Source organism: Scomber scombrus, chromosome 22 (genome assembly GCF_963691925.1).
Source record: "Scomber scombrus chromosome 22, fScoSco1.1, whole genome shotgun sequence".
In the NCBI taxonomy this organism is placed as follows: domain Eukaryota; kingdom Metazoa; phylum Chordata; class Actinopteri; order Scombriformes; family Scombridae; genus Scomber; species Scomber scombrus.
Window position 1 is genome coordinate 22,119,444 of NC_084991.1, and position 23,913 is coordinate 22,143,356.

Genomic DNA, 23,913 nt, shown 5'->3' on the forward strand with positions numbered 1-23,913 from the left:
AAAAATAAGTCATTTGACCTGTTTGTTCAAACACTAGATGACCTTCATGTAGCATGCACATGTGCAAAAAGTGACATAAGAGGAGAACAGAATACATATTCTTCCTATTTAAAATGTCTATGATTTTCAGCAGGGGGCCATAATGGCGAAACTTAAGGAGGAGCTCTTGAATATTCTTGAAAACTTAAAAGATGATGACTTCAAGAATTTCAAGTGGTTCCTGGAGCAGGAAAACATCCTGGAGGGCTTTAAAGGCATCCCAGTGGTTCAGCTGGAGAATGCAGCAAGGCGGGACACAGTGGATCTGATGGTTCAGAAATATCAGGATCATGGAGCTCTGCAGCTAACCAAGAAGGTTTTAGAAAAGATTGGCAGGAATGATCTGGTGCAGAGTTTACACAACTCCCAACCAGAGCCAAAAGGTAAGTTAGGTAAAGAGGAAATCTGAAAAGCAGTGATACCTGCAGTTCATCAATTATTACATGAGTTATGATTTACAGTATTCTAGCTGAGTGAAAGAGATCACTGCACAAAGTGATTTATGCTGAAAGTCCAACTAACATAAAGTGCACTCTAGAAGTCTAAATAAATTGTTTTTCACGGCTTAACATTTTACTGTTGTTTAAATTCAGACACATTCAGGTTCTGTCTCAGACACACAGAGCAAAACTAATTACAAATTCAGGATTCATACATGTTTTCTGTCACTAATACAGAGATTAAATAAGAAAAGCATGGTTTGAGAATAAGGTCAGTGTAGAGGAGAAATGTGATCACTGATTTACACTAACCAGAACTGTGCATGTTAACACCTTCCCTGTTTACACATTTAATTTGGTTTCTCTGAGTAAAATTACAGATATGCATCTAAACACTGATAATTGATCAGATCTATATTTTTCAGTTTTTTCAGGATTTCAGGATTCAGAAATACACAAGATCACTCTGATAAGGAAAAGTCAACATGTGAATGATGGAACTGAAGAATTAGAAATTAGACCCCTCCTCAACAGTAGTTACACTAAGGTCTACATCACGGAAAAAAATTGTGAAGAGGTTAATGCTCAACATGAAGTGAGGCAGCTCGAGATAGCCTCCAAGATGGAGACACTCCATGACACTTGTATCAACTGCCATGACATTTTCAAAGCCTTACCTGACCAACAGAAATACATCAGAGCTGTTATGATGAGCGGCGTCGCTGGCGTTGGAAAATCCTTCTCAGTGCAGAAGTTTATTCTGGACTGGGCAGAGGGCTCCAAAAACCAAGATATCAGTCTGCTGATTCCACTTCCATTCAGGGAGCTGAACATGATCAGAGATGAGCCACACAGTCTGCTCACACTGATCCGTCGTTTCTATCCAACATTACAGAACATCACAGCAGAGATGCTCAAATCTAAAGACTTTAAAGTTTTGTTCATCTTTGACGGCCTGGATGAAAGCAGACTGTCACTGGATTTCAACGACAGGAAGGAGGTCATGTCTGATGTCACACAGAAGTCGTCAGTCAGCGTGCTGCTGAGAAACCTCATCGAGGGGAATCTGCTTCCCTTGGCTCTCGTCTGGATCACTTCCCGACCTGCAGCAACCAATCAGATCCCTCGTACATGTTTTGACAGGATAACAGAAGTACGAGGCTTCACTGATGCCCAGAAGGAGGAGTACTTCAGGAAGAGATTCAGTGATGAAGAGCTGTCCAGCAGAATCATCTCACACATCAAGACATCCAGGAGCTTCCACACCATGTGTACCATCCCAGTCTTCTGCTGGATCATTGCTAGAGTTTTGAAGCTCATGTTGACTCCAGACCAGAGAGGAGAGCTGCCCAAGACCCTGACTGACCTGTACTCACACTTCCTGGTGGTTCAGACAAAGAGGAAGAAGAACAAGTATCTTGAGGGACATGAGAAAAGTCTGCTGAAGCTGACAGAAGCTGACGGTGAAGTTCTTCTGAAGCTAGGGAGGCTGGCGTTTGAACATCTGGAGAAAGGAAACATCATGTTCTACCAAAAAGACCTGGAGCAGTGTGGTCTTCATGTCACAGAGGCCGCGGTGTTGTCAGGATTTTTTACAGAGATCTTCAAAGCAGAGAGTGTGATCTTTGAGGAAAAAGTCTACAGCTTTGTTCATCTGAGCATACAGGAGTTTCTGGCTGCAGTCTACATGTACCACTGTTACACCAACAACAAAACAGAGGTACTGAAGTCCTTCCTGGGAGAAGACTACAATAACTTATCCGTGGATGAATTCCTGAAGAGAGCCATGAAGAAATCTTTCCAAAGTGAAAATGGCCACCTGGACCTGTTTGTTCGCTTCCTTCATGGCCTCTCTCTGGAGTCCAACCAGAGTCTCTTAGGAGGCCTGATGGGTGAGACAGAGAACAGTCCAGAAACCATCCAGAGAGTCATCAAGAACCTGAAGGAGATGAACATTTGGGATACCTCTCCTGACAGAAGCATCAACATCTTCCACTGTCTGATGGAGATGAACGACTGCTCGGTACTTCAGGAAATCCAAGAGTTCCTGAAGTCAGAGAACAGATCAGAGAAGAAACTCTCTGTGATCCAGTGCTCAGCTCTGGCCGACATGCTGCAGATGTCAGAGGAGGTTCTGGATGAATTGGACCTCAACAAGTACAACACATCAGTGGAGGGACGATGGAGACTGATCCCAGCTGTGAGGAACTGCAGAAAGGCTCGGTAAGTCCAGATGTGATTAACATTATAAATCAGAGTAGATTAGTAGTTTAGCTGTGTAATTATTCAACTGGAGGACAAACTGAACTGTGAGTCCTGAACAAAACCCTTTGCTGTGAATATATGTTCACACATTAGCTTCCACTTAGCTGAGTAACTACGTGGATAGCTGGATAGCTAATGTGGCTAATGGCTAATGTCGCTAACAAGTATGATTAGCTCCTATCACACAGAGTAAAAGATGGCAATTTTGTTTATTTACTTTCCATCATTGCGTCTCATCAGCTAGGTCACAGTGTAGCCTGAAATCAACACTGAACAGTCCACCACCATTTGCTGAGGTGCAGAAAGCTGCTCTGGTGCTAACTTTCAGTCTGCTACATTACTGGCCAATAATATCGACAAGTACTAATATGTTGTAATATTTGTATCACGACAGACTTTCTGGCTGTAGACTCTCAATGACTCACTTTGAAGTTTTGGCCTCAGCTATGAAATCCAACCCTCATCTGACAGATCTGGACCTGAGTGGAAACAAGCTGTATGATTCAGAAGTTAAGCTTCTGTCTGCTGGACTGAAGACTCCAGACTGTAGACTGAAGACTCTGAGGTCAGTTCACTGACTATAGCTTTGGTAGTTTTTCTTTGTTTTGTTTTTTTCTTTTCTTTTGTTTCCTTTCTTCTTCTTTTTTAACATATCCAACTCAAATCCTTCAGTTTCAAATGTTTGGTCCATACATTTTCAGGATTTATGCAAGCACAAATCTGTAGAATTTGAATGTTTTCAATAATTTACAATCCATAGTCTTGTTCTGTGTAAAAATGATGTTTAAACTAACATGAGGCTTCAGTAGTCTTAGTTACACATATCAAATAAGTATCTTTGTGTTTCTCCAGTGTTTCCTTGCTGAGTTGCAGTGGAGAGATCAAAACTTAAAGAGGGAATTTTGGCTTCATATTAGCTTCAACTGAACGTATGAAGTCATTTTCGTTAAGAAGTCGCCATCAATTAATCATTATTGCCATCAATGAACAGGTTTTCGGTTCAACATTTCATGTTAATCCTCTAATTACAGACTTGACTGAATATATGTCTGAATGTTGTGGTGACATTTGGTTGATGTCTGTAGAAGGCTGACATTATGATGATCCACAATAACACAATGACAAAGTCACTCTTCTCATTTTATTAGGACATAGTAATGTTAAACTAAAATGGATTTTAATCTACACAAAACAATAAGAAACCTGGTTTCCACAGGTAGATTTCTCCTGGAGAACTCAAATTTCTTTGTTATATATTGTTTTGTTATTTTACATGTTTTTTACATGTGCAGCAGTTTTCCCCTTTTGGTGACTATATTCTTCATATAGTTCCATCAGCAAGTTTGTTCTGCTGCTGAGAAGAATATCGCTTTAGTTTTCACTTCTTTTTATGATATAGTATCTTCTTTTCAACAATTGACTGTTTTGGGCTGCTTATGTACTCCGTGCACGTGCACAATGCATGTTTATTGCAGCCTGGTTAGAGTTAACGTTGACTGGACACAGCTGAGCTGTGTTAGTCGAACAGCTTGAGTGACAAAGTGTTAGAGTGAGAGTTGAGGTTAATTCTATCCTGGCTTTTTCAAGTAAGCCCAGCTTTGTTTTTCTGTGTTGATGGACGACCCCTCTGGTTACTACAGGGCAGGCCTGGACTGGCCATTGGGGCCACCGGGAGTTTTCCCGGTGGGCCGTTCAATAATGGGCCGGCAGTGGCTGCCTTTTTTTTTTTTTCTGCGTCTCGCAATGGTAATTCTCACACATCAAATGCATACTGATGCCCAGTGGCTTGTGACTTGTCTGTCTACCTGGCTGGCCCAATGATGGGCTACACAGGCCCAGGAGTCCCACCCATGCACGTTCTAGACCCCCCCCTCATCCAATCAGCTTTAATTATGACCAATTGTTATGACAGGTAGAGAAAAAGACGCAGCACAACACGCACGCAAAATGGAGAAAAAACGAAAAGGTGGTGCCGAAAAATTGCGAGAAAAAAAGAAAAAAGCACTAGCTCAAGATGCCGCGAAGAGTGGTAATATTTTAAATATGTTCGTTGCGCGGGCCGGTGTCGCCTCAGGGTCTTCAGCTGCAGCTGCGGGTCCCTCTCATCAGGAAGAGGAGGAGGGAGAAAATGAGGCTCCTGCAGCCATGGTGCTAGAGGAGCTTAGTGGTGGTGATGGCAGGTGTGTGCTAGGCTAACAGGTTGTGGATAAACAATTAACACCGTTAATTGTAATAAACATTACTTGACACAATCGCAAACTCTGCATAGCGTGGAGTGTTAGTGTACAACTACATCTAGTTATCTAAAGTATGGGAACATGATAACCATATTCATATGATTAATTGACGCGTTTATTAACCACTATTTTATACTAGATGTGGTTTGAGCATGTATAAATGCTATTTTCACAATTTGTAACCTATAATTACATTCCCCAAATCAGAATTAAAGTGTTTTATGTATCATCATGCACCTTTCTTCTGTACACAGTCCAATTTGGTCAGGATATGTGATACAATAAAAAGTATATACAGTATTATTGAGATATTAAATATATTGCAATATACTGTGATTCCTTGGGATTTTAACTGTAAATTATGTATCAAAATTAAAACTTTAACAATAAGATAAGCTCAAATGTCTGATAATCTATTTTAATTTTTATTGATGGACAATTGTAAAGCAAACATATGCTCATGAAAAGTCATGACAAACTGAGCTATTTGTGTTAAATACAGTACCAAAAAGTTACAAAAGTAATATGTATAGTCATGTAAAATATTAACAATACTATTACAAAATTACAAGTATTTCCTCTTCTGTCATACTTGTCAGTATGTTGAGCTATAAAAAGTGTTGATTGTTCAGAATCAGAATCATTATACTATTATTTTCCATACTTTAGTCAACTAGCTAAAGTTCTCTTTGCATTCAGACTCATTATTTGCATGTAATCTTGTAAACTTATTCCACACTATTTCTCTACTCTTCATGTCCAGGTTTGACAGCAGCAGTCTCGGTAGATCATCTCCTGTGGAGATGAGTTTACCAGAGACCCCAAGCCCACCTGTAGATTATTTCAGCCGTCCCAACACAGACACCCTTCAGCTGTTTTTAAATCATCACCCTCAACAATCAACAAGGGACCCCAAATTGCAGAGTTTTCCACTGCGAGGATGGCACCTTTAGAAAGTGGTTGTCATACAGTGAAGAACGCCATGCGTTGTTTTGCTTTGTTTGCATGGCATTTGCAAAGTCCACTGACAAAAGTCAGTTCATTACTGGAATGGCAGATTGGAAGCATTATGGCCAGCGCATAGATGAGCATAATGGCAGTAAGGCACACAAGGATTGTGCTGAAGCCTACATGCTACAGGCTTGCAAAAACTACTACTAAGTATAGTAGTGTTAATAAGGGCTTGTGTGTTTAAATGTACATCAATTGGGCGAGTCGGCATGGTATCTGCGCACGGATTGTAGTGGGCCACTCTGGTCCAGGGTCCAGGGCCGAATTTTTGTCCCAGTCCAGGCCTGCTACAGTGGATATAAACACACTGGTTAATGAGGACATAGTAATGTTGAATTACATATTTAAAACCTGAGCACATCTTATTGGATTATAAATATATTTTAATCTACATTATTTATTATTTATAAAGATTGAGGGGCTGCGGTTTGTCAGAGATCAGCTGTGCTTCTCTGGTCTCAGCTCTGAAGTCCAACCCCTCCCATCTGACAGAGCTGGATCTGAGTGGAAACGAGCTTCAAGATTCAGGACTGAAGCCGCTGTTTGATTTTCTGAAGAGTCCAGACTGTAGACTGAAGACTCTGAGGTCAGTTCACTGACTGTCTGTTACTATTGTTGATCTTAATGTTTAAAAACTGAACGTAATTAATTTACATACATAACGTACATCCATGAAATTAATTTCCTTTTATTCATATTTAATTTTTTTAATGTACAAAGTTTAGACTGTGGTTATAAAAGATGACTGATTCTTAAAGAAACTAGAAAATGTCCACTATTAGTTGGTAAAGTCAATTAATGTTTATAATTTTTGGTAAGAGTCACATCTCTATACAGAAGATCCTTTCAACTAATATCCATTTTAATTGATCCAATTTACTGCTTAAGAATAAATATTTATTCATTATATTCTTTAATATGTTTTAATGAATAATTTCTGATCATTGATATTGAACCTTTAGAATGCAAACACACACACACAGAGTGACACAGAAAGATCAATATAAGTATTTAAAGTATTTGTTATGAATCAGTGTTGACATGAACATGTGTTTACACATTTAACACTCACACACATCTAAAAGGATTATAAATGGATTTTAATCTACATAATTTATTCTGTATTCAGATTGTTTCGCTGCTGGTTGTCAGAGATCAGCTGTGCTTCTCTGGTCTCAGCTCTGAAGTCCAACCCCTCCCATTTGACAGAACTGGATCTGAGTCACAACAAGCTTCAGAACTCAGGACTGAAGCTGCTGTGTGATTTTTTGAAGAGGCCACACTGTAGGCTGAAGTCTCTGAGGTCAGTCACCATTTTTTTACTACTGTGCTGAGTTTAATATGATGTGACAGTGGTGGCGATACTAAACTGCAGACATAAAGCTGATATTACGCTGATCCACTCTGAGTATCTTAATGGGAAAGTCTGTTTTCTTCTTCAGTGGTTTAATCAATTGACTGTGTCAGAACAATGTTGAGCTGCACATGCAAACCTTCATATAACAAGAAAAGTCTAAACTGAAAAATTCCCTCTGAACCTCTTAAAAAAGTTTTTTTCTCTTTCACAGTCAGGTTGTGTTTGGACATCAATATTCATTAACGCTATCATTTAGGTGGGATCGATTTCTATGAATTTGAGGAGGGAATATTTTTCACATCAGCAAAATTATAAGATTTGTAAAACAGATTTTATAAATTGATCATGATTCTTATTTGAGTAGTCAGTTCTTGAAATGCAGAGATTGATCTTTGCATTGGCGCCTTTACTTAGTAAACATGTACATGTATACTATGTTGTGTGTATGTAGTGGTTACTTTCAAGCATGAACGTTGTCTTCTAAAGTGATATAATTTATTCTTATTTCAGATTGAGGTGCTGCAGTTTGTCAGAGATCAGCTGTGCTTCTCTGGTCTCAGCTCTGAAGTCCAACCCCTTCCAGCTGACAGAGCTGGATCTGAGTAGAAATGAGCTTCAGCACTCAGGACTGAAGCAGCTGTGTGATTTTCTGAAGAGTCCAGACTGTAAACTGGAGACTCTGAGGTCAGTTCACTGACTGTCTGTTACTATGGTTGATCTTAATGTTTAACAATTTAACCTAATGTATGTCCATACATAAATGTACAAAGTTTAGTGTGTAGTTATAAAAGATGACTGATTCTTACAGAAACTGTAGAAATGTCCACTGTTAGTTGTTAATGTCAATGTTTTTAATTTTTGGTAAAGAGTCACATGTGTATACAGAAGATCCTCTCAACTAATATCTGTTTGAAACGGACCCAGTTCACTTGATGAAGGAGAAATATTTCTTTATTATATTTTTTAATGTGTTTTAATAAATAATGTCTGATAATTTATATTGATCCTTCAGAATACACACACACACACACACACACACACTCACAGTGGGACACAGAGAAATTAATGCAGGTATTTTTTTAAAGGATTTTTTTTCTATATTGTTAATTCAATTCATTCATTGAAATTTCAAATGTTTGTTATACAAATTTTCAGGATTTACCTGAACACAAATATGTAGGAGTTAATTATGTTTCAGGAATATAAAATCCACAGTCTTGTGTAAATATGACTTCCAGAGTTTAAACTAAAATGAGGTATTCAGCAGTCTGAGTTCTACATATCAAGTAAGTATTTTTGTGTGTCTTCAGTGTTTCCTGGCTGAGCTGCAGTGGAGGGATAAAAACTCAAAGAGGGAATTTTGTACTAAATATTCTGAGACTTTAAGTCAGATAAATCAAGGGTGAGTCTACCAGACTGTCAAAGCCTCATATTAGCTTCATCTGAAGTCATTTCCTACAGTGTAGCTGTGTTAGGAAGAGACCACTTCAGAGTCAGTATGGATAGGAGGAATGATTACTGCCACCAATAACATGTATAAATTACACACACCTACTAAACTACCAAATACAGGAAGAAGAGCTCACGTAATAAATAATTAACAGGTCTGATTTCATATTGATCCTCTAACAGACTTGACTGAGTTCAGCAGCATTTCAGGACTCGGTGTTGACATGAGTATGTGTCTGAATGTTGTGGTGACATTTGGATGATGTCTGTAGAGGGCTGACATTATGATGATCCACAATAACACAATGACAAAGTCACTCTGCTCATTTAAGAGAAAAGCTCATTGATAAGGACATACAGTAGTAATGTTGAACTTCACATTTATAACCTTAATCGTTGTTTATATGTGTATTGTAAGGTGACCTTGAGTGCCCTGAAAGGCGCCTCAAATAAAATGTATTATTATTATTATTATTATTATTATTATAACCTGAATACATCTGATTGGATTATAAATGGATTTTAATCTACATCATTTATTCTTTATTCAGATTGTTTCGCTGCAGTTTGTCAGAGATCAGCTGTGCTTCTCTGGTCTCAGCTCTGAAGTCCAACCCCTCCCATCTGACAGAGCTGGATCTGAGTCACAACAAGCTTCAGGACTCAGGACTGAAGCAGCTGTGTGATTTTTTGAAGAGGCCACACTGTACACTGAAGTCTCTGAGGTCAGTCACCATTTTTTACTTCTGTGCTGAGTTTGATAAGATGTGACAGATGTGGTGATAATAAACTACAGACATAAAGCTGATATTATGCAGATCCACACTGAGTATCTTAATGGGAAAGTCTGTTTTCTTTTTCAGTCCATTGACTGTCAGAACAATGTTGAGCTGCACATTTAAAACCTTCATATGAAATTAAAGTCTACATTGAAAAATTCACTCTGAACCTCTTAAAAAAGTTTATTTCTCTTTTATATTTTATGCTTTTTATCTTCATCCTGTTGTGCTCAGGAGTTTCCATCTTCTAAACTTCAGGAATGACAATAAATAAACAAATAAATAAAATAAATAAAGTCAAAGTTCACAGAGACAATGTGCATGGATTTTAATATTCATTAACTATATCATTTCAGTGGGGGTTGATTTCTATACATTTGATGAACATTTTTCACAAAAGCAAAATTATGACTTTTGTAAAAATAGATTTTCCAAATTAATCACGATTATGAGGCAATGCGTTAGTTCATGCAGGACACAGAAGTCATACGCCCCAGCTGTAATCAGCTGACAGCCACTGATTGAACCAGCACACCTTATCAGTCACACACCAATCACAGCCATTCTCACCACAAGGCGGTCCCTTTAAATATGACTCCCACCTACACTGATCTAGCTTCACCGTTGCTCACACTGCTGCCGGCAAAGCTTGCCTCCACCTTTCTGGTTCAGGATCCCATCATGGCTCTAGGGTCAATCTGTAATTCATGTCTTTCTTTCGGCCCACTCTGCATTAGGGGGGTCTTGCATTGCGCTCCCTGCTTTAGCTCAGCATGCTGCTGGCTAATCCAGGGAGCATCTTAGAGTGAAGCCTTCAACGCCAAGTTAAACTGTATTACCATTTGTTACATTTTAAAGTAACATAGATGCTAGCTGCTATATTAGCTGCCTTGAGTTGCAGCAGTCCTGTAAACCGTGAAATGAACAGTTTCAGTCTATGGACCCGCCTCAGTTTACAGGACTGGTGACTCAGGATGGCCAGCTGACTCTGGCTGTCTCGTAGGGGATCTACAGATCACATCTACAAGAGGAACAGACTGAGAAAAGAATCCACACACTGATCTTAGTTGTCTGTTTGTTTTTGTTAACAAGATATTATCTCTGACTACGAGATGTAAAAAAGTGGAAGTGGACTGAATAGTGATCAGATTCTACTGTATTCAGTCTGTCTCTACCTAAATAGTGCAGATTAACTAATGAGCAGATTTTCAGTTTCTGCTTTCTGTGGTCAAAGTGATACGGTTGAAACAGCAGCTACTGACTGTCCATGTGTTGCTTTATGGGATAGCATTTAGGGTTTTTGAATGTGCTTAATGATGAAGCTCTTATAAGTGATGCAGGTCGTTTATTATTGTTGCTTATCTGTTTTGCACCTGTAGGCCTTAAAAATATAGATTATGTGTGATGTTTTAGTCTTTTTACATTTTTACTTGTGTTTGGCTGAAACAACATGAGTTTGTATCCATGGAGTCATTGGTAGAGCTGCGGAGTTTAGGAGGTGAAGTCACTACATCTTCATTGACGTAGCAGCATGTTGTCATTAATATTAATGAGAACTTTTTCACTGTTTCATTTTGACAGTTTTTAACCTGCATCCAGTTGGGTTCAGCTGTTTGGAGTTTCCATTTTCTAAATTTCTACATTTAAACCGTCTTCAGCTCTGAACTTTATTTTCTAAACTGATATAATTTATTCTTGATTCAGATTGAGGTGCTGCAGTTTGTCAGAGATCAGCTGTGCTTCTCTGGTCTCAGCTCTGAAGTCCAACCCCTCCCATCTGACAGAGCTGGATCTGAGTGACAACGAGCTTCGGCACTCAGGAGTGGAACTTCTGTGTGATTTTCTGAAGAGGCCAGACTGTAGACTGAAGACTCTGAGGTCAGTTCATTGACTAGATGATATGTCATGTTTTAGTCTTCTTACATTTTTACTTGTGTTTAGCTGAAACAACATAAGTTTGTATAGATGGGGAGTCATTGGTAGAGCTGCATAATTTAGGAGGTAAAGTCACAATGTCTTCATTGAAATAGCACCATGTTGTTATTAATATTAATGAGAGCTCTTTTTCACTGTATTTATCCGTTTTTAACCTTCATCCTGTTGGGTTCAGTTGTTTGGTTGTTTCCATTTTCTAAAACCATGTCTTCTAAAGTGACCTCATTTATTCTTTATTCAGATTGAGTTGTTGCGGTTTGTCAGAGATCAGCTGTGCTTCTCTGGCCTCAGCTCTGAAGTCCAACCCCTCCCATCTGACAGAGCTGGATCTGAGTTTCAACAACCTTCAGGATTCAGGACTGAAGTTACTGTGTGATTTTCTGAAGAGTCCAGACTGTAGACTGAAGACTCTGGGGTCAGTTCACTGACTGTCTGTTACTATTGTTGATCTTAATGTTTAACAACTGAACCTAATTTATGTCCATACATAACTTACATCCATGAACTTCATTGTCTTTTTTCCATTTTTTACTGTACAAAGTTTAGTCTGTAGTTACAAAAGATGACTGATTCTTAAAGAAACTTTAGAAAATGTCCGCTGTTAGTTGTTCAAGTCAATTAACTTTAATTAATTATAGTTTTTGGTAAAGAAGATTTCCTACAGTGTAGCTGTATTAGGAAGAGACCACTTTACAGTCAGTATGGACAGGAGGAATGATTACTGCCACCAATAACATGTATAAATTACACACACCTACTAAACTACCAAATACAGAAAGAAGAGCTCATGTAATAAATAATGAACAGGTCTGATTTCATATTGATCCTTTAATTACAGATATGACTGAGTTCAGCAGCATTTCAGGATTCAGTGTTGACATGAATATGTGTCTGAATGTTGTGGTGACATTATGATGATGTCTGTAGAAGGCTGACATTATGATGATCCACAATAACACAACGACAAAGTCACTCTGCTCATTTTAGAGAAAAGCTCATTGATGAGGACATAGTAATGTTGAACTACACATTGAAAACCTAAACACATCTGATTGGATTATAAATGGATTTTAATCTGCATCATGTATTCTTTATTCAGATTGATTGACTGCAGTTTGTCAGAGATCAGCTGTGCTTCTCTGGTCTCAGCTCTCAAGTTCAACCCCTCCCATCTGACAGAGCTGGATCTGAGATGGAACAAGCTGAAGGATTCAGACCTGAAGCTCCTGTGTGAACTAAAGGAGAGTCCAGACTGTAGACTGGAGACTCTGAGGTGAGTAGAGAGTTGGAGTCAGTCTGTGCTGGCTTCAGCAGTTTAGTATTAAACACAGTCAGTATCAAAGCAAAGATCCAGTATTTCCTGGTGAACCTTCTCAGTGTTGCTTTCCTCAGTGAAGCTGTGAGAGGAGAATGGTGACAGGCTTCAGGACTGGACAGAAAGACAGACAGAGAGAGAGAGAACAGTCAGCCAATCAGATGAGCCAGAAGCTTGTTGTGATCATGTGTTTGAGTTGATGTGAAGATGACTGTTGTTGTTGTGTTGATGTCTACAGGAAATAAAGGATTACAGCTGACAGCCTTACAAGATGTATAGAGACAGTGGTCCTCATCATCAAACTGTCACACCATCAAATCTGATCTCAAAGTGTTTGTTCTCTCATTTCAACACTAAACTATTGATCAGTTCATCTTTGTCAGAGCTCTAAGATCAGTCTGACTGCAGCCTGCAAATCACTGGCTCTGATTTCACGTGTTCACTCCAACATGTTAACATGAGAGCTAAAAGGAAGCAAGCTACGCTGCACAGCTGTTCCACTTCTGGTCTGAACAGGACTGAAGTCCCTGCTGCTCTTTATACTGGATGTGTTGCATCACTGACTGACAGCTGATGAAGTGAGTCTCACTAAACAATCATTTATCACCTCTGTTCTTTCTTCTTCTCTCATCAGATGGTGATGATCTCTGTCAGAGTGTGATTGAACATCCATGAGTGTTGAGAGAGGATCAGCTGGATCCTGATGATCCATCTGAACCGGAGTCTGGATCTGGATTTTATCGTCTTCACCTAAGTCTCTTAACTGACTACAAACTGAACAGTTATCTCTGGATTTTGCTGAAGTCAGCACTTTACAGATTTGTTCTACATGAGCTGTTTGATGTTGATGTTATAAGTCAGACTGTGAGCCTGGGCTCATATTTATCAAGCATCTCATAATCACACTGAGGGCCTGATTTACTAAAGGTTTGCGTGTGTAAAAACGTGTGCAAACTTGACATCACCCGCAAAAAATGTGCAAGCTGATCTACTAACGCAGCGCACTGAGGTTTGCGTCCTGATCACATTTCATTTTGCGCTTGCAGCTTTCTAGTCGTCCAAACTCTCGATAAGGACACCCAAACCCCCATTTAAATACTGCTGTCTCCACCCTGTCGCACCTGTTTTCATTTAGGCAATTATTCTTAGTAGATCACCCGCAAAACGGATGCAAACGGCACATGCAATCTATTGCACCGTGCACGCAATTTAGTACCCACTATTTGGGATCTTAGCAAATCAGGCCCTGAGAGTTAACGAGGACTAAAACTAATGAATGAAGCAGAAGAGAATTGACTGTGACGATCAGCAGGAGAAGGATTACTGCTGGGAGAGAGTGAGACGTCGCTGTTTTACCACAGTCAGAGCAGCAAAGTAGAAAATATGATGACGTGTTGTAGTTTTCACAGTCTCAGCTGGAAATATGAAACAGTTTTAATTTGGTATATTATGTGTGTATTAATTATGTGGACAAGCAGGTAACTTACCAAGGTTATGTAATACAACTATGACGCTAAAATACATTATAAGATGATATTTACAAACAAACTTAATCACTTCATAAAACTCATTTTTATCCACTGATCTACCAATTATTTTTGTTTTATATTCTGTTCATCTTAAATTTGAATCTTATGTCTGTTTTTCTGGTTTATTTTCTTGCTGTATGTGTTTTTGAATGAGTCTGTTTTGAGTAAAGTGTTAAGTGTTAAGTTGGTTTTAACAAGTTTCTCTTCTTTGTTCTTGGTGGAAAAAAAGAAGAAATTCTTACTGCAGAAAAATCTGTGGCAATAAATGAACTTGCACTCTTGTAACTATTTTTACTTTAGTTATTTTCTCTGTGTATAAATGAGCCATATTTGATTGAATCTGTGTTTAGACCATCAGGACAAACCATCTGAGTTATGCTTTATGTTACAGCTCCATCATTCTTACAATTTATTATTAATTTCTTCAAAGTTTCCAGGAAAGAAGTGTCTGATTTGGTGCAATTTACACATTTCTGTTTTCACTTGAGTTCATATTTATCCAGCAGTCATTTATTATTTGAAACTTGGTCCTCATATTACTTGAATTGTATGTTTTCTGTAGATAAAACATGTTTGTCAGTCTTTCTATGTGTCTGTTCATCATTAAAGTAAGAGTTTTAATTAGTTTAAAGGATCACTCTTTTCTTCTTGTCAATAAATGTCATAGTTTGGATCCAAACCAACAATTAACTTATCTACTAACTATTGTGTGTGTATCAAAGTCTGATATATCTTATTCTCTGTTGTTGTTCCAAAAACGTTTAAAAAACACGTCTCTGATTCACACTGCTGCCCTGGATGTTCCTTCATTATGAAGAGTTTGGTCACGTTAGTTTGTTTAGAAACGGCTCCAAAGACTAATAACAGACATGTTTTCAGTAGTTCTGTGTAAGGCAGTAGCTACTGAGCATGTGCAGGAACGTGGTTTCATTTCCAGCGTCAGTAGCTTGTTGTGCTGCATTTCACGACGTCTGGACTGAAGTTCTTTTAGAAAAGTGTTGTAGTGTAAAGTCATAAGAAAGCAATAAGAGTCAGAGTATGAAGGCAGGCAGAAATGGACCTTTTTATTTTTCTTGGGCGATAAACAACAGTGGATTGTCCTGACCAGACCGGACTGAACCGGATCAAACCAGTAAGTCAAACCAGTCCTGAACCGGCTGGAACCGGTTTGGAGGCCGCCCAGCTGACGGGAACAAAAACAAAACCAACTGATCAGATTCATATTTTTTTAATTTTTTTTTCTCTTTTTTTTTTCTTTCTCCTTTGCCTCCAACACACCTGGCTAGTTTTACATCACGTTACCATGGCAACAGCCACACAGGTTCATCATCAGTATGTCGGAGTCTGGTCTGGTCAGATGGGACCTGGTCCAATAGTCGCTCCTCCTCCCTCGGAGCGAAAAGGGGATGGAGGGCGGGTGTATTGAATCAGGGGAAACAAAGAAGCTGATTGGTCCACAAACAGTAAAACCCCGCCCACTGTGGTCACACCCACCCTCCCCCTCCCCCTCCCCTCAAGCATCTTATAGGTTGCCTACATCATTCGGGAAAAAAACAGAGCGAGCCCTTCTCCCATTGGTCACCACAGCCTCCGGCAAGAAGGCTGTTTTTCCGCCATTGGTCAGTTTTGATAACGCGCTAACTGTCAGTCACTCAGCAGCGGCCAATCAGGTTACAGTACCTGTTCTGGAATTACGAAAAGAGGAAAAAATAAAATAATAAAAATCATAAACGAAAAAAAAAAAAAAGAGATAAGAATGACGATGAACAGGAAGGTCAACCAATCAGACGACCTCGCTAGAAAAACAAACAGGAAGTGGGAGGAGCTTCGAAGCCTCAGAATGAACATATTTTCTGGAATTTTTCTTTTTTGTGTTTTTGTCCTTTTTGTCCGTGTGTGTGAGCCGTACATCCGTCTTCTTCTTTCTTTTCCAACAGCTGATTTCAGTGCAATGCATCATGGAACGATCGATCGCTAGGAAGGTGTGTCACTACAAGTGTGTGTGTGTGTTTGTTTGTATGTGCGTGTGTGTGTGTGTGTGTGTGTGTGCGTCCTGTTGTCATGGAAACATGCTGCAGGGTTAGCGCTCCAGCAGCGGGGGGTGGTGCCGTGTTGCATTGTGGGGAACTTGTCTGTCCACGTTTTTAGCTGGTGTCCATGGACTCCATGTTGGCGGAGCTCGAGTCCCTTTGGATGGAGTCGAAGATGGCCGCCAGCTCCTGATTGGACGAGATCTGGGACTGGAACTCTGACATCAGCGGCGACTTTTCGGCCTCGGGGATAGTCAGCAGCGCCACGACGGCTCGCATCGCCGACCGCTTCAGCTCGTCCTGCTTCTCGAACTCCTGCTTCACCGAGTTCGCCTTCACCTACAGACACAAGTGACAAACATACAGGACAGTAAAAGGGGTCAATGATGCTTATTTCCTTTTATGATGCTGTGTGTGTGTGTGTGTGTGTGTGTGTATATGTATGTGTGTGTGTGTGTGTGTGTGTGTGTGTGTGTGTGTGTGTGTGTGTGTGTGTGTGTGTGTGTGTGTGTACCTTGGTGGTGCAGGTGGCTCTCAGTGGTTCCACCAGTCTGTCCAGTCTCTGTAGAACAGCACTGGGACAAAGAGACGACAGTCTGGCCAGCATCAGGAACGTCAGCATCTAAAAACACGACGACAACAACAACTGAAGTTAACAGTAGGAGGAGATGTAGTAGTAGTAGTAAATGTAGTAGTAGTAGTAGTAGTTAATGTAGTAGTAGTAGTAGTAGTAAATGTAGTAGTAGTAGTAGTAGTAAATGTGGTAGTAGTAGTAGTAGTAGTAAATGTAGTAGTAGTAGTAGTAGTAAATGTGGTAGTAGTACTAGTAGTAGTTTTTCTAGTAGTAGTAGTAGCAGTAGATGTATTAGTACTACTAGTAGTGGTAAATGTAGTAGTAGTAGTAGTAGTTTTCTAGTAGTAGTAGTAGTAGTAGTATATGTAGTAGTAGTAGTTTTCTAGTAGTAGTAGTAGTAGTAGTTTTCTAGTAGTAGTAGTAGTAGTAGATATAGTAGTGGTAGTAAATGTAAAATACAACAATCTATCTTTCTATTTAGAAAATGATGCTTCTTCTTCTTGGTATCCATCGACCAACCCTAGTAATGCTGTAGTATTAGTAGTATCTGTAGTAGTAGTATTCATAATATTAGTATTCATAGTATTAGTACTAGGTGTGTTCAGACCTTGATGTCATAGTGGTCCTTGAGTCCGTCCTCTACGTGGTTGAGGAAGGTGAAGATGTCGATTCGGTCCAGGCAGCTGTCCAGCAGAGTATACATGCACTCGAACGCAGCCTTCCGCAAGTCCAAACCATCATCCACTGTGTGTTTGAACGGACCCATCTCCACCTACACACACACACAAACACATAAGCCAAATATCAGCTGATCAATACAGGAAAGCCAACGATTGATGATTGATTAGTTTTGTGTTCCTCGGGTCTTCTTTTGGTCTCTCTCACCTCTCGGATCAGCTCCTTCCTGACTTTGGTCTCGTTGTAGAGTTGTGGTAGAACGGAGTCCAGCAGCTCTCGGATCAGACTCGGCTTATTGTGGGCGGCGGAGTTAAACGTTACCAAGGCGACGCGACGCACGTTCAGGTCCGGGTCCTCCAGCGTCTTCAGGAAATCACCTGAGAAAAAAAAGAAAGATATGAATTTTACAAAAACTGAATAATCTGGTGTTAAACTGACTAATTGTTGCAGCTCCAGTTAAAAAAATCATCTCTTTAAAAGAAGAAACTGAGCAAATATTGATGCGTCACCTATGCAGTTCTTCAGCAGTGGGTCGATGGGCTGTGGCTGGTCGGAGATGGTGAACTTTACAGCTGTTACCACGGAGCTCCTGGCGTACGACGAACCTAGAGAAAAACCACACAAATAGACGAAGAAGCATATTTATTAATTTCAGGGTTCCCTCTTTTCTTGAAATCATTTTCCAGGACTTTTCCAGACAAGATATTTTCAGTTGCTTCAGTGTGACAGACAAGTTATCCCTCATGCTTTGGAGATGTGTCATTTTCTAGAGTTGTACCTTACATTTTGTACATTGCTTCTATGTTTATTCCTCTTCCACTTCCCCTAGAAGTCTGACTTAACAGATGTGCAGTCTATGGTTATAACTTCTATGAAATAATCTCATTCATGCTTACAAACAAACACCCACAGGTTTGCATGCCCAATACCTTCTAAACAATTCACGTTCACTCAAAAGGCAGAGAGATGCTGTGTTTTTCATGACTGGAAAGTCGGTCAATCAGTTTCCAGGTTTTCCAGGATACGTGGGAAACCAAACTTTAAAACTAATTTACTACCGAGTCAAAGTAGCCGAGGGCAGGAATAAAAATTCACTGTGTCTTCTTCTAGGTTCTACTTTAAAATAAAAGGCGGAGTTGGTTTACAGAAGCTTAGAGCTCCTCCTAGTGGCTGAAATTGAACATTGCTATCTAGTAGCTGTTAATGAATCCTTCATACTAGACTACACAGCTTAATTCTTAATTCAAGTTTTTCCATTAACCCTCCTGTTGACCTCCCGGGTCAAATTGACCCCATCTCTTTTGACTGTTCCTTCCTTCTTTCCTTCCTCCCTCCCTCCCTCCTTACTCCTTTCTTTCCTTCCTTCCTTACTCCTTTTCCTTCCTTACTCCTTTCTTTCCTTCCTTCCTCCCTCCATCCTCCATTCTTTCCTTCCTTCTTTCCTTCGTCCTGTCCTTCCTTGACCAGAGGACAACAGGAGGGTTAAAAAAGAAAAAGACCACAACACAAAGGTAGTAGTTACTCCCCAAGAATGATTATTGGGTTTTAATGACCCATCTCTAATTGAACTCTCTGGCACTTTTTGTTTTTCACATGTTACCATATTTTTTGGGGACAGGCAGGAGAGTAGTAAGTACCTGACAGCAGGTATCCTTTGAGGCGGGGCAGCAGGGTTTCGGGGTCGATCAGCGTCAGCTTGCCGAGACACTCGGCCACAACGTTCCTGGTTCCCTCCTCCTGACACTCGCAGTGTTTGAGCAGCAGCGTCCAAACAGACTCCACGTAAGGCTTCAGACCGGACACCGACGCCGAACCTCAACACAAGAAACACACACGTTAAAGCCAACAAACACACACACACGTTAAAGCCAATAAACACACACACACCATGTTTCCATCACTTCAGGGGACATTACATTGACTTACATTCATTTACTGGACACTTATCCTAACCGTAACCATAACCACTACATGCCTAATTTTAACCCTTATCCTAAACTTAACATAACCCTAAACTTATATTAACTTTAAATCAAGTCTTTTTTTTTTTTTTTTTTAAGATTTTTTTTTCAGGCATAGACACCTTTATTTGATAGTTGCCAGACAGGAAACATGGGAGAGAGAGGGGGGTGTGACATGCAGTAAAGGTCCACCGGGCGGGATTCGAACCGGGGTCCACTGCGTACGTGGCATGCGCTCTAACCACTCAACCACCTGCGCGCCCTCAAGTCTTCACCCTAAAATAAATCATTTACCTTATGGGGACTTGCTTTTTGTCCCCATAAGACAGGCGAGTCCCCATAACATAACTGTGTGAACAGATTTAAGTCCCCACAACATTAGGAATACCTAGTACACACACACACACACACACACACACACACACACACACACACACACACACACACACACACACACACACACACACACACACACACACACACACACACACACACGAATTTGAGCTGTTTCTCTCACTGATGATCTCTTTGAGCGAGTGCAGCAGCAGGTACTGTCTCTTGGAGGACGAGATCTCCTGCAGGACGAAGGGAAGATACTCCGGAAGATTCCCCACTGCGATGCTTCCCAGCGCATAGGAGGCTGCAGACTTCACCTAAAGACACAGGAGGGCAGAGACGGGTCAGCATCCACCAACATACCACTGAACTACGCTCCACTGCTTCTGGTCATTCCTGCAGTATTATATATTTTATTTAACATGGACAAAGTTTATTATATTTAAATCTGTCCTTATAGGTATTATAACAGTCAGCTTTTTCAGTGAGAGCAGCTCATATATATGAACAATCTGCTGACACTTAGCAGAGGCTGTGACCCATATCGTTCATTTAAAATTAATTTAAGAGGCAATCAAGTGTGTGACCTATTTAAATAACCTGTTTTTATGGTTCATGTTTATGTATTGTAATTTTTTAGTGCATTTTATGTGTTGTTATGAAGTATTTCTGTTCCTATTTCAATGTATTTTATGAGTCTTTTGAGGCGGCTGTCACACCTGCAGCTGAAAATGAGATGAAGATGACTAAACTGGCTCATTTATAGATATATATATATATATATATATAATATGCACTGTCCCTTTAACTTTAAACTGTATAAATAACTAGGGATGTCCGATATTATGGCCGATATTTACTTAAAAATGTAATATCGGGAAATATCAGTATCGGGTTTGTATAACCGATGTTTTTTGTTCTGTAGGTTTCAGCATTTCCGAGCCGGCATGAACGCAGCATGGGACGTTTACCGGCGCGCGCTTGATGACATATAACAACAACAACACGCTAGACTCGTGGGTCGCTATTCTAACCGTGGCTAACAAGTTCATAGCGTCCACCGCCATGTACACGAACACACAAACCAGAAATGAGGTTTACATTTGGAAAGCCATGTTGCATTTATGTTTGCATCCAGTGGGGCATCACAATAAAATTAGGCATAATGTGTTAATTCAACAATAGGAGATATGTTATGTTGTTACCAGTAACAGTTTTGGTGTAAAAAGCCTGCAAATATCGGTATCGGGTGATATCGGTATCGGAAATTAAGAGTTGGGGAATATCGGAATATCGGCAGAAAAGTCAATATCGAGCATCCCTATAAATAAATGTATAAGGCTTCAAATGTGAATGAAAACATGATAAACTGATGGGTGGCATTATAAAGATCAGGTGTCACCTCTTCACTGGAGGAGGAGAAGGCGTCCAGGATGACTGTCTTGAGTTCTGGTTGGCTGCTGAGGTCCACATGGTGTCCCACTTCACCCAATGAGAGCAGAGCGAGCAGTCTGATGGAGTCTGTGGAGCGGCTGTTCTTCACATCCTACGATTCAGAAGAAAAAAAAAAATCATATTTAAAGCATGAGACGTTCACCACAGAGGAAACAGCTCCAGTTATAGATAGATAAAGACTATTATAATGTTTTGGTTTCAGGGCTTTGTTAAGACTCCGGTAACAGGAAATGATTTCATAATCAAAGTGACGTTGAATTAACCCTCCTGTTGTCCTCGAGTCAAGGAAGGAAGGAAAGGAGGGAGGGAGGAAGGGAAGGAAGGAAGGAGGAAGGGAAGGAGCGAGGAAGGGAGGAAGAAGGAAGGAAAGGAGGGAGGAAGGAAGGAAAGGAGGAAGGAAGAAAAGGAGGGAGGAAAGAAGGGAGGAAAGTAAAGAAGGAAGGGAGGAAAGGAAAGAAGGAAGGGAGGAAGAAGGAAGGAAAGGAGGAAGGAAGGAAGGAAGGAAGGAGGGAGGAAAGAAGGAAGGGAGAAAGGAAAAAGAGGAAGGAAGGAAGGAAAGGAGGAAGGAAGGAAGGAGAGAGAAGGAAGGAAGGAAGGAAGGAAGCAAAGGAAGGGAGGAGGGTGGAAAGAAAGAGAGAAGGAGGGAGGGAGGAAAGAAGGAAGGGAGGAGAGAGGGAGGAAAGAAGGAAGAAGAGGGGATGGAGGGAAGAAAGAAGGAAGGAAAGAAAGAGAGAAGGAGGGAGGAAGGACAGACGGAAGGGAGGAAAGAAGGAACAGTCAAAACAGACGCTTTGACACAAAGCCCAGACTTCCTGTAGTCCGACAGGAAGCGGTGTCGTCTTCTTACCTGGATGAACTGTCCCACCACCGCCGGGCCCTCGGTGGGGCAGGCTCGGGTCAGAGCGGCCACACACTTAGCGATGGAGCAGTAAGCCTGTTTGTGAGGCAGAGCGGCACTCTGGGAGTAAACCGGACCGGTCAGCATCCTCAGCAGGTCCATGTAACCCAAACCAGGAGTCTCTGTGGCCACCAGAGCCTACACACACACACACACACACACACACACACACACACACACACACACACACACACACACACACACACACACACACACACACACACACACACACAGTAAGATGTAATGTAATCAGAGTCTTTTCAGGGTTTTTGCATATTTTATAAAGTTCATTTGAAGTATTTTAAGACACACAGATTGTAATTTAATACCTAAATTATGTCTCAATATGCCGGCACACACTCCACCTCATTACAACTAACCCTTCCATCTGTCCTTCCTTCTTTTCTTCCATCTGTCCTTCCTCCCTTTCTTCCATCTGTCCTTCCTCCCTTTCTTCCATCTGTCCTTCCTCCCTTTCTTCCATCTGTCCTTCCTCCCTTTCTTCCTTCTGTCCTTCATTCCTTCTTTCCTTCCCTCCCTCCTTTCCCTCTTCATTTATCCTTCCATCTGTCCTTCCTCCCCTTCCTCCCATCTTTCCTTCCTTTCTTCCAGTTTTCCTTCCATCCATCTTTTTAACGATCCGTCCCACATGACATCATATTTATCTGTTTGTGGCCTTTGAATGAAAATGAGTTTTTTAACTCTCTGATGTAGACGATGTCAAACTTCTGGTCATGATGTTTGTTTTTTTGTACTGTGATGTTTGTTGTTTGTGATTTTATCTTTCAAAAGATCTAAAAAAATGTAAGAATCAAAAAATAAAATGTGATACTTGAAATCTAAAGAATATCCCTCCCTGTAGTGAAACTTAAACGACACCAGAGAGGAGAAAGGTTTGAATCAAACATCAGAAATAAGCTCTCTGCTGACATCTAGAGTTTAAAATCTGTAACTACACTGTTCCCTGTTGTACCTGGTAGAAGTCGAGCATGGCGGCGAGTGCTCCTCCCTGCAGCAGCGGGGATCGAACCAGCGCGATGAGCTGCTGGAGGATGTTGCCGCCGCTCAGCTGGCCCAGCGAGGACGGGTGCGTCACCGCCAGCGTGGACAGGAAGCTCAGCGCCATCTGAGACACGTGCATGTCGCTCTCCGAGATGAGAGGAGGAAGCTCGGCCAGGACGGCGTCCACCATGACGGGAGTCACCGCAGAGCTGAAAGACACAGTCAGACACAGAGTTAGGAGGAGGAGGAGCAGGAGGATGAAGAGGAGGAGGAGAGAGGAAGAGGAGGAAGAGGAGGAGAGAGGAAGAGGAGGAGGAGGAGAGAGGAAGAGGAGGAGGAGGAGCAGGAGGAGGAGGAGGAGGATGATGAGGAAGAGGAGGAGGAGCAGGAGCAGGAGGAAGACCACCATGACCGGAGTCACCACAGAGCTGAAACACACATTCAGACACAGAGTTAGGAGGAAGAGGAGGACAGAGGAGAGAGAGGAGGAGGAGGACAGAGGAGAGAGAGGAGGAGGAGGAAGAGGAAGAGCAGGAAGAGGAGGATGAGGAGGAGCAGGAGGAAGAGGAGCAAGAGGAAGAAGAGGAGGAGGAGGAGGAAGACCACCATGACGGGAGTCACCT

At 40.9% G+C, this 23,913-nt stretch overlaps 2 protein-coding genes across 2 annotated transcripts in view; one reads left to right on the plus strand and one right to left on the minus strand.

The window, feature by feature from the left end:
- The first annotated feature begins 142 nt into the window (after window positions 1-142).
- Window positions 143-13,032, plus strand: LOC134004345 (NACHT, LRR and PYD domains-containing protein 12-like). The gene is given in 13 exon segments (XM_062443577.1): window positions 143-422; window positions 914-2,702; window positions 3,139-3,309; window positions 6,405-6,578; window positions 7,122-7,295; window positions 7,860-8,033; window positions 9,350-9,523; window positions 11,282-11,455; window positions 11,754-11,927; window positions 12,612-12,785; window positions 12,910-12,932; window positions 12,964-13,000; window positions 13,002-13,032. Coding segments are annotated over 13 exon segments (3,549 nt in total).
- Window positions 13,033-16,075: 3,043 nt separating this feature from the next.
- cand1 (cullin-associated and neddylation-dissociated 1) overlaps window positions 16,076-23,913 on the minus strand; it is a 27,773-nt gene continuing 19,935 nt past the window's right edge. Inside the window, exons 16-25 of the mRNA XM_062443440.1 lie at window positions 23,262-23,499; window positions 22,238-22,426; window positions 21,338-21,481; window positions 20,117-20,252; window positions 19,276-19,452; window positions 18,148-18,243; window positions 17,846-18,015; window positions 17,568-17,732; window positions 16,901-17,008; window positions 16,076-16,725 (exon numbers count right to left, since the gene is read on the minus strand). Coding sequence (XP_062299424.1) covers window positions 16,501-16,725; window positions 16,901-17,008; window positions 17,568-17,732; window positions 17,846-18,015; window positions 18,148-18,243; window positions 19,276-19,452; window positions 20,117-20,252; window positions 21,338-21,481; window positions 22,238-22,426; window positions 23,262-23,499 — 1,648 coding nt within the window. The 3' untranslated portion in view covers window positions 16,076-16,500. The remainder of the gene's footprint in view (window positions 16,726-16,900; window positions 17,009-17,567; window positions 17,733-17,845; window positions 18,016-18,147; window positions 18,244-19,275; window positions 19,453-20,116; window positions 20,253-21,337; window positions 21,482-22,237; window positions 22,427-23,261; window positions 23,500-23,913) is intronic.